Source organism: Cervus canadensis, chromosome 18, assembly GCF_019320065.1.
Source record: "Cervus canadensis isolate Bull #8, Minnesota chromosome 18, ASM1932006v1, whole genome shotgun sequence".
Lineage (NCBI taxonomy): Eukaryota > Metazoa > Chordata > Mammalia > Artiodactyla > Cervidae > Cervus > Cervus canadensis.
In genome coordinates, this window is record NC_057403.1 from 34,321,508 (window position 1) to 34,339,625 (window position 18,118).

At 51.1% G+C, this 18,118-nt stretch overlaps 1 protein-coding gene across 2 annotated transcripts in view; it reads right to left on the bottom strand.

The window, feature by feature from the left end:
- Positions 1-18,118, bottom strand: part of ZFHX3 (zinc finger homeobox 3) — a 250,601-nt gene that overhangs the window by 150,339 nt on the left and 82,144 nt on the right. For both annotated transcript variants that reach the window (XM_043437218.1, XM_043437217.1), the window contains exons 2-3: positions 8,451-11,257; positions 3,085-3,581 (exon numbers count right to left, since the gene is read on the bottom strand). In XM_043437218.1, coding sequence (XP_043293153.1) covers positions 3,085-3,581; positions 8,451-11,211 — 3,258 coding nt within the window. In that variant the 5' untranslated portion in view covers positions 11,212-11,257. The remainder of the gene's footprint in view (positions 1-3,084; positions 3,582-8,450; positions 11,258-18,118) is intronic.

Here is an 18,118-nt window from a genome sequence, read left to right on the forward strand (position 1 = left end):
TCAGCCCAACCCTCTCCTGTGTCCGGATAAGAAATTATCTCATGCTTTCAGACGGCTCAGTCCTAATCCAGCAACATACGCGCCAGGATTTATGACACCAAGAGGGAGAGGCTCTGGACCTGTCTGAGGCCCAGTGACAGACCAGAAAGCCACACTTCTGCTAGTGTCCCCTGAGCCCGCTGGTCTGTCTCCTCAAGCATCGAAAAGGAAGAGGAGAGGGTGGGAGACCAGCGAGGAAGTCGAAGACATCACGGCTACTTGAGTAGATGCAGCAGAAGGCAAGCATGGGCATCTCCTTGACCGATCCATGAGCAATTTGCCAGGGAACCAAGATGGGGTGGGGCGGGGTGGGGGCAGGGCAGGGGCGAGGGTGGGCCATGGGGAAGCGGGCAGTGAGGAGGGCCGTGTGTGAGAAGCTGGGGGCCCTCCCTGGGTCAGCAGCATCTGGAGCTGTTTCTCTAGCAGACAGTAAAGAACTCGATTATATCCAGTTAACTGTGCTCTAAACTGATTATGCATGTGCTGGGCTAATGGATTACATTAGCAAGAGGAAAAATAACATGCAATCAATCTCCATTTACCACAGGCCACACCAAGGCCTAGAGAAAAGCTGACTCTCGAACCACCTCCGATCCCCACCCCAAATCCCAGGACTGACGACAAGACCCTGGGCGAGGGACCCCCGTGGTGGCGAGAGAAGTTTATCTTAGTCACATCGCAGGGCAGAAAGGCCTCAAGGCGGGCACTGAAATGGTAAGGTTCCGGGTCACATCTGGGAGTGGGTGGGAGAGCTCCCCGCCCCCCACGGCAGAGTCACGGGGACATTTGTTACCCAAGGACTAATGAGACCAGACTAACGACCTTCGGCTCCTGACCCGGGGGGATTCTGTCCTGAATGTGGGTGGAGGTCACCCCTGGCGGGTGCCAGCCATACACACTGCCCGGGCACCTCTCCTCCGGGCGCTGGTCCCCGCATCCCACCCTGCATCCCCACACCTTCACTTCTGCGACACTGCCTTTTCTGAGCAGGAGACCCCTCCATCTTTACTTAGGAAAGCAGACGAGAGAACAAGGCAGGGGAGGACGGGCATCCGGGGCTAGCTGAGCAAAGCAAATGGTGACACTCGAGCTGCCCTGAACACCACCTCTACCCGACCCTCAAGTGAGACCAAAGGACAAGGGGTGGGGACCAGCAAGGGATGTAGTCAGTGAATCCCCAGGTTCCAGGCCCTTTGGAATGAAGCAAAGCCAAGGCTGCTCCTGCTGGAGGCCTTAGTGTGGACAGTTAGTGACTACCCCCACGCATTTTATAACCTAAAAGGCAATGCTTCTCCTCAGATGGAAGAGGCCAGCTTCATGCCACCTCTAAAGGACAGCATTCGAAGCTGCAAACGACCTTCCAGGGCTGCACCTAGTCCTTCATACTAATTTTTGCTCAGTTGAGTCGTTAAGAAACTCTATTTTTTTTTCCCCATGGGTATCTCCATCAGGTTTTCGCGACCACACCGGCACCACCCTGTGGCCAGTGAGAACCTCTGATTTAAACTGATGGCCAGGAGCCTCTCCTTCCGAGGGTGACACTCAGGGAAGCCAACCACTGAGGGACCAGCTCACAGAGGACAGGGTGGGCTTGGCTGTCTGGTGTCTAGACCCTCCCCTCTGCACCCCTTGAGCCCATTCATGCCTGAGTCAGCAGTCAATTCCAGAATATTCTATTCCCACCACCTTGTGCCTGCTTTCTCCTCCTTTCCCGAACATGGTTTCTCATCCATGTAACACAGGCCTCTGGACAAGCTGAGAATGAGTGACTATAAAATGAATCGCACTTATCAATCTCAGCAGAGGCCGATGTGGGGACAGGATCAGGGTCTTATTTGGAGTCTCCGTTTAAAATCACCGTAAGCAGAGAGGGGATTCAAGGAGCTCAGGGTGAGGGGCAACCTGGAGCTCAGTGGCCCACAGATGTGGGAATCGGTGTGAATGGAAAGAGAGACTGATGACAAGAGGGAGGGAAACAGAGAGAGAGGGCGAGGGCGTGGAAGGGACGTGGAGGGAGGCTGGGCAGATTTATGGCGATTTGTACCTGATTGTTCATACTAAAGCCATTATGGGATGATTAGAGAAAAAGGTGAGGCTTTAAGTCCAGTGAAAATCAATAGAAACGTCTGGAGCAATTCTGCCGTGCAAGTGGAAGGACTATTTACAGTATCTGAGCACCTCCTCCTCGTTACCGTCTATGGACTAAGGGGAAGAAGGAAGGGGGCAGGGAGGGGTGAGAAAGGAGGGCTGGGGTGAGGAAGGAGGGATATGAAGGAATGAGAAGTGGAGAGGACTTAGGAGGAGAAGGAAGGCAGGAGAAGCCCAGCAAAAAAAAAAGAAAATTTGAGGAAGAGAACAGAGGCATAGAACATGGCAGACAGGAAAAAAGAATAAAGGGACCCCTCACTTGACCGTGAATTTCCCCATAGTACTCACCACCTTCTAGCCTACCATATAATTTATTTACTTTGTCTATCACCCACCCCCCCAAAAGAATGGGCGCTCTGGGAGGGCAGGGACTTTTTGTCTGCCTTGTGCATGGAAGCAGACTCAGAACAGGGCCTGGGGTATGGGAGGGGTTCAATGTGTATCTCTTAAATGAATGAATGAATGAATGAACGAATATACAAAGCACCCCAGGGGGCATTCAGGGAACAGAGGCTAAAAACTGGGGGGAATAACCAGATGGAAAAGGAGGACAGGAAGCCTGCAGGGAAAACATATAAGCACAAAGGTAAAGGGGGAACTAGGGAAATGGCAATTGTGAGTTAGGAAAGAAGTCAGTTCTAAGGAAGGTATGTGGAACAATGTATAGTATCGGGCTGCTATAAATACAACCTGGCCCCCAAATGAGGCACCCCACAGAGAGATCCTTCAGTTCCCAGCTGAAGCCCTCCACTGTGTCATCAGCACCCCCTCCCAATGCCAGGGCCTCAGCCAGCCGCCAGTCCCTCCAGTTAATGGCACGAAGTGTCCATCTGCCCCCAGCCTCATGGTCACCCGGGGGATCTGCTCCACTGCTTCCAGAGACAGGCCGGGGCTTACCTTGTACAGCTTCAGGCTGGCCTCGTGCCTGGAGTTGACCGTGTGCAGCCGCAGCTTCTCCAAGCTGTTGGTGTAGTAGTCGCAGGCGTTGCACTTGAGGTGGACGGGGTTGCCGATGGCCACACACTTGAGCCGCCACTCGTTGGCCTTGCCGCCCTCCTTGATATGGGCCACCAGCTGGTACTTCTGCACGTGCTTGTCCGTCTTGCAGTGCAGCTGGAAGTTGGCCTTGAGCTGGGTGTTGTAGCGGCATAGCTTGCACTGGTACGAGTCCCCCATCACCGCCTTCCACTCCTCCTCCGGGAGGCTGCGCTCCACGCTCATGTGCAGCCCCAGCAGGTCCAGGGCGTCCGTGCTGAACTTGTTGCAGACGGCGCACTGGAAGAGCTTCAGCGACGGGTCGTTGGTCTGGATGAAGCTCTCGCCCAGGTTCATCAGCTCCTCCGACACCAGCTGCCCGCCCCCGAGCCGCATGTCTAGGGGGATTTCACCGCCCACTGTGGGGAAAGAGAAGGGAGAGAATCAGAGGCTGGGCTCGAAGTGGCCCTACCTGAGGCACTGCCCACCCTCCACCATCCCTGACCCAGGTTCCAGCAGAAGAAAGATCACATTTCAAGCATCACAAGGTGCTATCCACTGGGAAAATGTACAACGAAAATCAGCTTGACGTGGTCAGATCGCTCTCATGGACATTCTGAAATTTGCGAAAGGTTGTGTTGTTTTTGTTTTTTTCTTTTGTAAAAGAATGCCTAGAAGAAGGTGGGAACCATATAATCTCTTAAATGTTTGAATTCAGCTCCTCACTCAGATCCAAGAAAAGACATAGACATAAAAGTATCACTCACTGGATGTAAGAGAATCTGAAGCTTCAGTCCCCGAACTGAGTCACAGCTGCGTTCTAAGGCACCAAGTCTTTGCGGCAAATCAGAATTGGGCTAAGCAGTAGCAATGCCTAGGAGAACTTTTTGTGAAGATGGAAACCTTGGGTATCTGGACTGTCCAACATGAAAGTCACTAGTCACGCATGGCTATGGGACACCTGACATATGGCTAAGATAGAGCTGGGGAGCTGGATTTTTCAACTTTTTTTTTTACTTCATTTACAGTTAGGTTAGTGGCTACCGTAGTGGACAGTGCAGCTCTAAATCTGAGATTTCCAGAATGATCTCCTTATTCCTTACCACACCTGCCTCTCAGAGGCACTGGCTCCTCCCACACCTCCCCAAGAGTACAATCATTTCCTGTCCATGAGCCCGACACAGCGTGGAACATAAGTCTACTCTGGGGCACATCATGCTCCCCTCTGGCGTTATCTCAGCCATTCAATACAGGTGCAGCCTCTTTAGGACAAGGATCCAATCTTCTCCTTGCTGAACCTCTAGAGGGTACCCAGCCCGCCGCACAGAGGCCCAAACATCTGCCGTGACAGCCAGGGTACAGAGCAGCCAAAATGTTACAGGTTTGGGAAGTTGGGTGGAGATGGGCAGTGAAACGCAAAGGTCAGCTCACAGCCCTGGAAAACCGGGGTCTGAGATGGCTCTGCTCCTCCCTCTCCAGCCCGGCTCTTTCTCAGTCCATCACGACCATGCATAAACCAAGGGCCGGCTCTCACTCACTGGCGGTAAGTTAATACTGTGAGCTCTTATTTCTGTCACGAGAAAGGCTTGGAAAGAGCAGCCTTCCCTCCATTACCTAGAAGCCTACAGTCAAGCAGAACGCCGAGCGTCGGCTTCTATTTTTTGCTTCTCCCCTAAGCACACACACGCTCGAGCTATGTCTCCCCCTGCCACTCCCCAGCTGATATTTAAACCTGACCTTTCACATGTGGTTGGGCTGAAGATTTTTTATTTTTGTTTTTATGGACTGATTAGAATCCAAATTAGTGGCTAATCAAAGAAAAGATATTACTATTTAAAAAAATTTTTTTTCTTACTTCTGCTGTACGAGGTACTCTGAGTGAGGACCTCAGTCCAGGCTCGACTGAGCAGAGTGGCAGGATTTGAAGCCTGCGGACAGTCTAGCAAGCCACAGAAATCTTTTGCATATACGTGCCAGAAGACTCTGGAAGCTTTCTGCGTGCCTTCTCTCTTGCCATCTCCCCTGGTGAGAGGAGCCATAGCTATGACATTCTTCTTAGGACAAGAGAGAAAAAGAGATGGGGGGGAAAAAGCCTAAAAGCTCCATCCCTTAATAGGGATGCAGGCCAGGCAGCATCCACAAAACACATTCCATGTTCAGTGAAAGCAGAAACTGCCCGGAGGGTAAGACAAGGAGCAAACATATATTTGTTTCTGATGTCGACCACCTGAAGCATCAAATCTTCTTCAGTTTTAAAATTTAACCTCAACACATCAATACCACTCCAAAGAGAAATTCAGCTGTCACTTGCTTGGTGCCTGAGTGAAAGTGAGAAGTCCTCGGAACACACAAACAAAATAAGTCCCTGTTGCCATCCCAAGCTCTTAAAATGAAATACAAATCCAAGACAGAAGCAGAGAAGCAGTGAAATGGGGATGATCGGAAAGCCAAAACTCCCTCTGAGAACTATACCCTGGAGAAACACATACAGGGCTTGGGATCCCACACATCCACAGGGCTGGAAGGAACAAATTCAGTCCCCAAGAAGTGGAGAAACCTCACCCAATTCACAGGCAGGTCAGGTGGGGGGAGAGAGCATGCACTGAGAACTCAGTGGATTCCTACTCTTGAGTCACACCGGACGGATGGTCTTGGAAAAGGGGGGACCCCATCTCCCCCAACATTTAACCTTAAGGCTGGAGACTGACACCATGGCAGAAAGTTCTGCCCTGAGCACATCCTCAGAGAGACACAGGGATTAAAAGACACCTCCTACAATCAAAAGCAGAATCAAAGGAGTTCTTAACCTGGTGCAAATGTCCTATGGCCAGCTGGCTACTCAGGAAACACGTAGGTGCCTTGACAAGCCACCCATTGCTCCATGCTGTGCTAAAATATAATCCAAATGGATGTCTGGAAAGATGGTCATCTGGACTCAAGTCTAACATCTCACCTACAGACAGAGGCAAATTCAAGCAGACCAGACCAATGGTGCTGAGTTTTTCCTTGAGGGTGTCTAGAATGCATGTGTGCCCAGGATCAGTGGTGGTTCCATCAAAGGGAGGAAGAGAACACTGACTTGTGAGCAGGAGTGTAATTCACAACCACTACTTCCCCCTGTAGAACCCAGTAATGCCTAATAACACCCACAGCCTTCTCCTAGCAGGTCTAAGGACCAATCAGCCGGGCTGCATACGGAACTGAAAGCTACGCTCTTTCTATTTGCCTACGCTGCCTTCTGCTGAGCTCCTACGACTGAAATAATGGGTCCAAGTGGACACATTCTATCACTCCCACAGGCACCCAGGCTTCTGGCATCAAGTATTTTCGTCACTCTCACCCTCATCTTAACAGCGCTCGTGGCTTAAGGCAGGCACGGGAGGTGTTGAGGGACTCACCTCGACTGCCAAGCAGTGATGCTGGAAATTCAAGGGCCCTCCGTGACTACCAGGATAAGGTCTTTAGAAGAAAGAACACTATTCTCTTTAAGAAATAAAGTCCGGATCTTTTATGTATGTGCAGGACACAAGGATTCGTTTCATATCTTTCGCATCTGCCCTCTGCTCACGATGCACGGTGTCCCGCAGACTCACAGACAGTGGGTGATAAAAGCAAACTATTTATCTACCACTCAATTCAAGCCTCAGTCAGAATTACTGGTTTTCAAGGTAATTAAAAAGTCTTCACTTTGACCCAGTATGAACCCATCCATTTTCTGTGTCTTCATTCCACTTACACTATATTTGATTTACTCCAAGACCTGCTTCCCCAAGATTCTAAATCTCCAGATGAAGAAAACCCCAATTCCCGTAGGCTTTAAAATCAGTACAGTCTTTTTGAGTACCGATGCTACTCATAGGTGTGCAACCCCCCGGGTCACTCTTGGGACAAACAGAATGACTGATTCCTGTGCATCCATGATTGATCAGTGGGTAAAACATCTGCAAACTGCTTGGTAAGAAAGGATCAACGAGTCAATGTTCCAAAACGGAGAACAAGATTAAAGTTGCCAGGATTCAAATTTAAATGCATGGCAGGAAAAACAAATTAAATGCCGTGAAATATAACTCATCAGCAGCAATTAGCACTGAAAGACCACACAAATAAAGATGTGCCCACTGGGGAGCTTTAGCCCTCCGTGTGAATCAGAGCCATTTTAGGATAAAGGTGCTTGCTCATGCTTTGTTGCCGAGAATGACTTACTCCCATGTCAGTAAGGGGGTCCTGTGTCATTCAGGACATGACTGCTGGTCTCAAGAGGTTACCTGGGTCAGGGAATGGAGACCAGGCTTGTGGAGTTGGGGCAGGCGGGGCCCAACCACCACACTGGTGCTCATGAAACTGGTTTGTACTTTAACTTGCTATAGAAACTCTTCCCTAGAAGTGGTCACGGTTCTTTTTACATGAAGAGTCATGGCTTTTCGCATCCAAATCCTGTCCTCTTGGTCCCATTCTGGCTCAATGAAGCCAACAGGTAAGACAGTCTTCCAGCACGAAGCCATGTACTCCATGACAACAAAGGCTCTGTTAACCAGGATGTGATACTAAAACCAGGCTTTCTTTAATGTGCAATTTTAGAACTTATCCATTACTCATCTATCACATCACTCCTCATGGTGTCTCCCAGGTCAACCGATTCCCAACTATACTAATCACTGGCAACTCACGCAAGGTAATAAAAAGAACCTGCCTCTTTAAAGCATCAAGATCCTGGTAACAACACTGGAGAACTTTGGGAGACATGTGGGTGGCTCCTGGTCTGCTCACAACCAGACCTGGCTTATTTAAATAAGTTACACCACAGTTCTCAGATGCTCTTTCAGAGATAACTGTCCCTATTGAAAACTGCGGTGACACTTTCCTGTACATCTCAATAATTGTTTAACGGAACCTACCAGTTGAGGGGAGTTGTGGTGATTTTTCAAATAGAGAAAGGGACAGATAAAGGGGGGGATGGGAACAGGTAGAAAAGTTGACCCAGAGCCAAATACTAGAGGAAACACTCAAACTTCGCCACACATCCGTGGAGCTGGAGGGCACATGTTTCTTACGTTGAACCCAAACCACTGTCCACAGGCTCAACACAAGAGTTCAAGGGATTCTAGAGGAAAAAAAAAAGATGTGATGACCAGATGCTTGAGCGGAGCACAGAACGACTCTCAGAGGGAGTAAAGATTCATGACATCCACGGGACTCAACAGAGTCGACGGGGACCTTGGCCCGCGCAAGCGTCCTCCCCCGGTTTCACTCCCATCGGTCAGGACAGACACACATGGGGGCAGCCTCACCTAGAGCGGGCGTCATGGCGGCCACGGGCCCGGCGGGGTCCAGCTGGAAGCCGCTCATCACGAACGGGGCGTCCGGGGCCGTGCTGTCCACCTTCAGGTTGGGCAGGCTGACGTTCTGGGCCAGGTAGTACTGGTAGAGCTCGGCCTCGGCGGGCGGCGGCAGGCCGCCCAGGCCCAGGTGGCGGCCGTGCTGGAGCTGGGTCATGTTCTGCTGCAGCAGCATCATGTTATGCATGTGCTTCTCGCTGGTCATGTGGATGCGCAGGTTCCGGGCGACGTTGGTCTCATAGTCGCACACCTCGCACCGCCAGGTGGGCTTGGTTTTTGGTTTGGTGGGCGAGGGGGCCCCGCAGGAGCTGCCCATGTTGGCCGCGGCTGCAGCCGCCGCCGCTGCGGCTGCCGCTGCCCCGGCTGTGTGGCTGAACACCTGCTCCCCCCCGCCATTCTGCAGGTTCTGCATGTTGTTGAGATGCTTGTCGGACTGCATATGGATACTGAGGTTGCCTTTGGTCGTCGTGGAGTAGTTACACACCTCGCAGCGGAAAGGCTTGTAACCGCACGTGTAGCTCTCGCCTCGTGCCAGCCGGGGGTGGGGCTGCCCGCTCTTGCAGTAGACGCAGGAGCCCCCCGGCTCCGGGTGCTTCTCCTTCATGTGCGCCTCCAGCGTCTGCTGGTACTTGTAGTGCCAGTTGCACTTGGGGCACTTGAGTGTCTTGCACGAGTTGCGAGAATGCATCATGGTCATGTGGCCGCCCAGTGAGCGGGAGGAGCCCAGGACCGTGTCGCATTTGGGGCACTCCACGCCGCTCCCCGAGGGGCACTCCCCCACCCCGAGCTCGCAGAGGGAGCCAGCGTGCTGGTGATGGGGGACGAAGCCCCCCTCGTCCCCCTCTGTGCTTTCATTTGGTTCTGGTGCTGTGGCATTGTCTTTATTGGCACTTTCATCAGCAAAGTCCAGCCTCCTGCCGCCCTCTGCCACGTTGGCCCTGACGCCCTCACTGTTAAAGCTTAAACGATTCCTCCTGTTCGCACCATCAAAGACAACAAAGGAAGAAGCGGAATTAGAACTAGTAGAAGCTGTGCCCCTGGACAGGGTCTGGAGCACATTAGGCATTAAGGGGGAGTTAGAAATGCTTTGGTTTGAGAGAGCAAGGTCCTTTTTGCTGCTACTACCTGCCGCGGCCCCAGACTCCTCGGGGGGCCTGTCCTCCAGCTCCTCGTCCAGCTCGCTTGGAAAGAGTCCTTTGCAGCCCTCCTCTTCCTCTTCTTCCTCCTCATCTTCCTCCTCCTCTTCCTCTTCCTCCGCCTCCTCTTCCTCCTCCTCCTCCTCCGCCTCCTCCTCAGCGGGCTCCGCCTTCTCCGAGAAGCAGTCCGGATCACCCACTTCTTGCTTCTCTCCTTCTGCTGCCCCAGAGTCCTTGCCCTCTGAGGACTTGGTAGGACTGGAGGCCAGAGGCCCTAGGGGGACTGAGGTAATGGGGGTCTTCAGGACGGAGCTGGTGAGCCCGCCAAGGTTCAGGAGGGTGCTGGGGGTCAGGAGACCCGCCTGGGGCTGCTCGGGGCCCGCAGTGGGGCCGGCGGGGAGAGCCTCCTCCCCTTCCATTCGAATGCCACTGAATTTCCCATAAAAACTGTGTCCGGGGCCTATGAGGTTAGCGGTGGAAACTAAAGGGAGTTGAAAGTTTTTGTTTTTTGGTTCCAGAAAACTTACAAGGGGTTCCTTGTCTTTGCCGATCCCTTGGATGATGGCGGAGATGTTCTTATTGCTAAGAATCTTCCGCTCCTCTTCACTCAGGGTCATTCGATGGTCGTGCACCGCGTGGGTCACAAACGAACGGACGTAGCCAAAGGAGAGCTTGCAGAGGAAACACATCAGAATGGGTTTCCGCTTGCCGTAGAGCACGAAGCCATCGAAGGTGGACAGGTCCACGTTGTTGGGAGCATCTTTGGATACGCAGGAGCTTTTGGCAGAGCCGTCGCTGTTTAGGTAATCCTTGTTGCTTTTGTGTCGCACGTCGAATACGCGGAAGCTGTGCAGGACGGGGCTGAGCCCCGCCAGGGCTGAGGTATTCGGGAAAGCCTGGTCTGGGCCCTCAAACCACTTCCCGAAGGATGAGGCTATGTGGAAAGTGTTGATGATCTGGGGGTAGACGGGTGCCGCACAGGAAGGGTCCCCTTGCTTGCCCCCCGAGGCGGCGGCGGCGGCGGCGGCGGCGGCGGCGGGAGAGTTCAGGAAGAGGGACGGGAGAGGCCCGCCGCCCGCGCCCCCGCCCTGGGTCAGCTGGCTCAGACTCTCGACGATGTACGCCGAGCCGTCCGGCTGGAACACGATCTCCCCGGCCAGGTTCTCCACGTCGCTCTCCTCGTCCCCCTCCTCGCTGCTGTCGCTCCCGCTCTCGTCCCTCAGGGGCGGAGGCGGCGGCGGCGGCGGCGGGGGGCGGGCGCCGGGGCAGTGGTGCTCCATGTAGGTCTGGAGGCTGGCGAAGGAGGCCGAGCACTCGTTGCAGCTGACCTCCTTGCCGGCGGCGGCAGCGGCGGCGGGCTCGGCGGCGGGCCCGGCCGGGGCGGTGCTCTCCGCGAGGCGCTCATTGAAGGGGGCCCTCAGGCCGTCCAGGGGCCCGTGGCTCTCGCTTGTGGGCTGCTCCATGCTACTGGGTTTGTCGGGGAGGTGGGTGCTGTTGAGTTCAGTCCATTGCTGGTGCTGAGGGATACCGCACCCATTGTCCTTCCCCGAGACGACGGGCGAGTCACAGCCTTCCATGGTAAGGCCTGCGTGGAGCTTTCATTGCACCCAGTACGGATTGGACCTGAAGGGCGGAGGCAAGGGGGAGAGGAGGGAGAGAGGGGGGAAGAGAGAGAGAAAGGAAAGAGGTTAGGAGGGCCGAGGCTAAGGTCCTGCACAGAGCACTCTGCCCTGGCAGGCTTCTGTCTTCCACACCCACAACAGAGACGGCGGGGCAGCGGGACCCCGGGCCGTCGCCCCACCCCGTCCAGGTTCAGCGGGCGGGCGGTGCCCCTGGGTGTCACAGGAGGAGGGGGGGTGGGGAAAGGGGCATCAGGAGAAGCCCTTTCTGTCCAGACTGTCAGCTGCTGCACCCCTGGAGACCAGTTTGAATTTGAGTTCTTTGCAAGCACAGCGTTGAAGAGTTAGGGCCCAGCGATCAGGCAGGGGTCAGGAGGAGGATTGTTTTCAACTTGCTGGGACACAGAACAGTGGCCCCACCACATACAGATGGCAACACAAAGCCACCCCTGTCGCCCACACTGTCTGTGGGCCAGGGGAACACCTGGGACAGACAGACGGACAGGAGAAAGATGATTTTGCAGCCCTTAGAGAAAGGCTGATGAACCTGGGCGGGGACATGCCATTTGATTTAGAAGCGAAGTTGTGCTCTTGCTCTTACTGTCCACATTTTTAGTTTGAGAAATTCACGGAGAAGTGGTTGAGGGCTGCAGGGGTCAAGGGCAAGTATGCAGGCCTGGTCGAGCTCTGTGAAGCCCCTCAAAGGCCCCATGGCTACATTCACCCTGTCCCAGTCTTGAAAATACCGTCTCATTTTACAAGCAGTAAAACTGAGACCCTAGATCTAAAAAATGACTCCAAAGCCACTGGTACACTGAGAAAGGTGGTGTTCCCAGTTCCCATCTCCCCCCTACAACCCACAGAACACCCTTGCTCGTGACTCAGCTGGCTTCAGACTTAAAATATAGAGGTGCAAAAACGTGAGCGTGATGTTTCTAGGAAGATCCACCGAGACTCAGTGGGCCGAGTCCGCCACCAGCAGGGAGGATCTCACCCTGCCTGAATGGAGCGCGTTCACCACTGACTGGGTGGGTTTTGCTGTCAAGGATCTCACAGTGAGCCGAGATGGCAGCTGGGCTCCGCCAGCCCCAGCTCCACACCTGCCTCTTACTTATTAGTCGTTACCCAAGCAGCTGTCCTTCAGCCCTGGGGCTTTTCCGTTTCCGACTCCAAAGTGCCACTGAGCTCAATCTGCCCTCTGAGACCTCACGTCCCTGGGGAGGGAGACATTAGATCGCTTGCCTCTGCTCTGCTCCGCTCCTGTGACAACAACATCACAGGAGCATTTCTTCCATCTGGCCCCGCTCCTACAGGCGACTCAGCGCCTCGCAAGGTTTTCAGAGTGCTTGCTGTGAATCCCAGGCCACCCTCCCCACCACGCCTCCTTCCTGGAGAAGACTTGGCTGCTTGTCCACCCACCATCTCATTCACACACAGTGGATGAAGGTTTTGGCTGGGTTTGTTCCACCCAACCCTCCCCCCTCTCCATCTTCCCATTCTTTTTTTCATTGCTTGATTCTCGACCGCACAGTGAGCCAATAGCTCCCTCTCGGGAAAAGATGGGGAAAGCAGGTTTACCAGAAGTTTCAGGAGAAACAACTTTTTGGAAGAATATGTCATGTTTTGTTTGTAACACACAAGCACACACGTGCACACACACCAGCTCTCAGCTTATAACCTCAAATTCCATTACAACAAAGTTTCGTGTACCTTAGAAAAGATATATTGATTTTAAACAAAGACAACTACACTAAACCAAACCAAACAGCAAATGCCATGAGACATCCTCACAAGGCTCAGGTTGGGATACAGGTGAGAATCCAGGGTGGCTCTTCCCTAAGGACGTGTGTGATTGGCTGGATGACATCTGATTGACAGCTTGGGCCAAAAAGGTTGGCAGGCCTGAAGGGGCGGGAGGGTTAACAGCCCGATTGTAAAATCAATGTCATAAATGCTTGGTAAGTTACAGGAACATGCGGGAAGGGGAGGCCACGATTGATAAAGGAGAACAGCTTTGATGCTTCACCAGGGACTTGTGTATTGACAGCAAAGCCAATCTCTTCTCCAGCCTGGACTGGGCTGAGAAGTCTGCAAAGCGTTTACCAATTAATTGGTGGGCTTTTCTTGCTCTGCTCTCTTCTTCCTCCTCCTCCTTCATAAATCATCTGGTTAAGGGACTGGGACTTTTAAAAAGTCACCCAACTTTGTTTTCTATTCCTCAGCAAAAGGTGTCAAGAAAAGATGACCTTATGGGCAAAGACAGACAGCCTCTGGTGGTGACACGTGCCCCATGAGGGAGCACACGTGGGGGACCCCTCATTCGCAAGGGGGCACCAGCCCCCTGAGATGCTGGTGGGAAAGGAGCCCGCTCGGGATCCCAAGCACCTGCTCTGGGCTTCTTCTCAGTGCCTTCTGGCCAGGGTAAGCAGACGGCTTTTGCCACCTTGCTAAGCCACGTATGGTTCAGGGCCAAAGAGCCTGTCTTCACCAGGGAGCCTGTGAGAAATGCAGGCTCTCAGCCCTACCCCAGATCAGAATCTGCATTTTTAATACCGTCCCCAGGGGCTGTGCATTACTAAAGCTTGAGTGAGACATTCCGCTTTAGGACAGATCGTTGCTCCTCTGTGCTTGGAGCCTGTGCTGCCAGGTAATCAGGCAGGGTCAGTCTTGGGCTCACTCACCAGTCCCTGGGAGGTGCAGGGATGGGGCGGCCAGGAGAGGGCCAGAGCACAGAGATGCAGGAATCTCTTAACGCTGCCCCACCTTTGGGCCCCAGGACCTCAGGCCCTCTCCCACCCTCCCACCCGGACAGCAGTTCCTTTCGCTCTGTTTATCAGCCAGTCAATAAGAAAAAGGTAGTTCTTACTTAAGGAGGCAGAAGTCAACTCGAGGTCGATCAGCACTCTGTCTGTAAACATGGTTTCCCGTAAAATCAATGATCTTCAGTTACAGAGGGCAGCCTGGGAACCCAGCGGGTCCCCGTGCTCTCACAGGCGGCCCCCCACCCCCGGCTCTGCGCCCCTTCCTCATCCTTCGGTATGGCTGGGGCTGGCTCACACGCCACAAACCCTCACCCCTTCTGGCCGCCTGCTCCTCTCCAGCCATTTGCACCCTTGAATCCCCTTTAAACACAAGACCACCAGTGTTGGACTCAGCGTGGGTTTGGGGGGTTTTTTTGGTGGTGGCGGTTTTAAGAATTCAGTTAGATTTCAACAGAGTGCATCTCTTCAGTAAGAGAGTTAAAGGGAAGATACAGGAGTGACCTAGCACTCACGCACTCTCTGCTGAGTGCCTTCCTCCATTTGAAAAGTCCTCTTGTGCAGAAAAGTTCTAACATTTTCATCAGGAACCCCTCCCCCATTCTTGCTCCTCTCACAGGTTAGAGTTTCCTTGAACCTCCCTGTAAAACCCCTGCATCTTTGCCAGTCTCAGTCCTTATTTTTCGAAGATGGTTAAAAAATGGTAAGACTCCACCCTGTTATCCCGGGGGCCCCCCATTAACAAAGTCATCCATCTCCCTCTTTCAACTGAGAAGACGTGAAGTGACAGCTTTATCACTCTCCCTTAGGGAGACAGGCCAGGGCTCCATGCAAGAGTTACGGGGGAAGCTGGTGAAGTTACAGGGGGTGCAGTTATGAGGAAGGGGAGGGGGCTCTGCTGTTGCTCCAGCTCCTGGAGAATTAACACCAACAGTCGCACTGTGTAATTTTAAATTGTTAATTAGCACAGGGTTAATTAGGCGGTCCTTTCACAAGAGGCTGTTTGGCAGAAAACCAAGAAAGGAAACAAAGGGGGGAAGAAAAGAAAAACAAAGAGAGAGTAGAGATGGGAGAAACTGTTGCCTCCGTGAATAACCCAAGCAGCATCACCAGGGAGAAGTGAATGGGCGGGCTCCCGGGGGTTCCCTGCTCTGCTGCAGGAGACTTCAGTGAGCACCACCTTCCTGAAGTCGATTTGGCAGTGGGTGTCAAAAACCTCAAAAATGCACGTGCCCTTTGACTCAGCAATTCCCCCGTTCCAGGAAACAATCTAAGGTACCCACAGAGATAGAAGATTATTCATCACAATGTTTGTAACAGGAAAAAAAAAATAGATGGCAATAATCTGGAGAAACAAGGTATTTTCTAAATTACAGTGCATAGCATTCCACTGGATGTTATAAAATATCACTTTTAAAAGAAACTATTTGCAGGGGTGGGTGGGGAAATGATCACACAGGATGCTGAGTGAACAAAGCCTATGTAGGTTCTGCATGTGGAAATACGTGAGATTTACGTCAAAAAACTTTACAGAGGCAATTGCTAGGGGATGAGGTTATAGGCAACTTCATGTCCTCCTCTGCACCTTTTTTACCCAAAGCTTTTTAAAAATGAAAACCATGTGAAGGGAAGCCATCACTTCTTGAGTGTGGCATCATGGTAAGGCCTGTGGGTCCAACACCACCTGGATGCTTATAACATTCCATAAGACGGGTGCTATTTTTAGCCCCATTTTGAGGCTGGGAAAACTGAGGTTGCTTGACCTAAATGACAAATGACATAGTGTTTGTCAAATAACAAACGAAAGCCTAAATGACAAAACCATATTCTGGCTGTAGAGCCTGTGTTCTCAGTCATTCTGCTATGTTTTCTTGTCTTTTTTCTTAGTTATTTCTCTCCCCCTCTCTCTTTTTTTTTTTTTTTGCCCCACCATGTGGCATTCGGAATCTTAGTTCCCCATCCAGGGATCTAACCTGTACCCCTAGCACTGGGAGTGCAAAACTTAACCACTGGACCACCGGTGAAGTCCCGTCTTCTCTGTTTTACTTTAATGTCTGTTTCTCAAAGAGAACTTCAGAACATCTGATAGTCGCATTCAATCTTTAGGTACCAGGGTCTGTTCTAAGATCATGGGCTATCAGGATGACTATGTAAAGGAACACTACCAGTTCACAGACACATTCCTCCCTCCTTTTTTTTTTTTTTTAACTTGGGAGTGATAGAGGAGAGGAGAGTTCAAAATGAACTCTTACTTGGATATCTTCAACAGCAAAGAAGGGATAAAAGGCCCATTATCTTGATTTCTTTCAAGAAAAAAAAAAAAAAGCAGTTCCAGAAACTATAGATCGAAAAATGTATTCATCCATTAACTCAGCATTTACTGTCCACCTATTATGTGTCTGATGCTAGAGAATCAACAATAAGAATCAGCTTACATTCTTGTGGGGAAAGACTGCAAACAAATAAATATAAGGTTAAATGGCGAAAAAGCACTCAGAAGTAATATAAAACAAGAGAAAGGGGAAGAAGATGTGTATCGTCATTTTGGATTAAGTATATATATTAGATTTAAAAGGATGTGTTATAGACTATATACTGCAAGTTCCTCACAGTTTTAGAAGAGAGTCGACAGTTGTTGAATAGCATCTGGGGGAGGAAAGGTCCTGAGGACTCAGCAATTAGCTGTAGGTTCAGTAAGAAAATTCACATAAAATAAACTGAAAAATAGCTTCACTTAGACTCAACAATCTGAGAAACACAGTAGAGGGTACTTTTTGATTTTAATAACGTATCCCAAAGTTTATCATTTCTGTGTATCTAGGGGAACAAAATGTCTTCCAGATAATAAAGTCTGCCCACTCTTATAGCTGGAGGACGTTATTACCTAAAGTACCCACTCAAAGGTCAATGTGTCTAGGGACATGCCTTAAAGTCCTGCCTTTTCCCTGGTTCCCGTCACTTAAATCGACAACTTTAGGGGGTGGACAAGACCAAGCACATACATCAGTTGAGGGGACTGATATGCTAAATGGTGGGATCAAGACTTTTTTAAAAAATCTCGGTAAGTTGGAACAAGAGGCTGAAACAAACAAGATGAAAATTTGAAAGGAGAAACAGGAAGCCTTGTATTTAACTTCAAGCAAGCAGTAAAACCAACAGGGAATGAAAGAGACTTGGATTAACAGGAGTTCATGCAAAAAAACAAAAAACATACCTGGAGGTGTTCCTTCACTACACATTCAGAGGCAGCCTAAAGCTGACACAACGGCCAACGATGTAGATGTGGCCTCTGGGCTACAGGGGTGCCTCTATCTGTTCCAACTGAGCAGGATCACAGCCCTCTCGTTTTCTCTATCTGTATGAAGAGTGTTACGAGCCATGTGGGGGAATCTGGTAAGAGGTGTACTGACTAATGAATGGCTGACCATGATCAGCTCAAGAGCAAAAAAAATCGAGGTTCCCTTTGTAGGGCAAGACAACCATCTTCAACCACGCGAAGGCCTGCCTGCCACATACGATGAGGATTAGTTCCGCATCTTCTACTGAGCTTTAGGGTTTAACTAGGAGTAAATGAGGGGCAATTTATTTAAAAATTAGAGTTCAATTCAATATAAACAAAAATCTGTCTCTGGATTAATTAGAGAGAGTTCCCAAGTGGAATGCTGACCCTGGTTTCATGCGTGGAGAAGGGCATTTTTCTATGGCCAGGAGGTTCCACATCAGGCAGCCTCTTTCAAGGTGAAGATTCTGTTCATTCCTGGTGATCCACTGGGTTATTCAGTCAGCTTTATCAGCTTTAACCTCCTCCTCTGTGATCCCACAGTTTTGCCTATGGTGACACATTGCAATTCTAGAGTTATCACACTGCTGTAATGATATGTTGACTTGTCTGTTTCTGCCATAAGGCTATGAGTAGTTGGAGAGCAAGATCCATGTCTCATTTATCTCTGTATCTTCCACATCCACAATGTAACAGGTGCTTAATAAAACCATGGGGAAAATGAACGTATTGGGAGAAATGATAACACTGAGAGAGAGAAAAAAACAGATGATCCCTGGACACATTCCTTCTTTTCCTCTAAACTAAAGAAATGTCTGGTGTAATC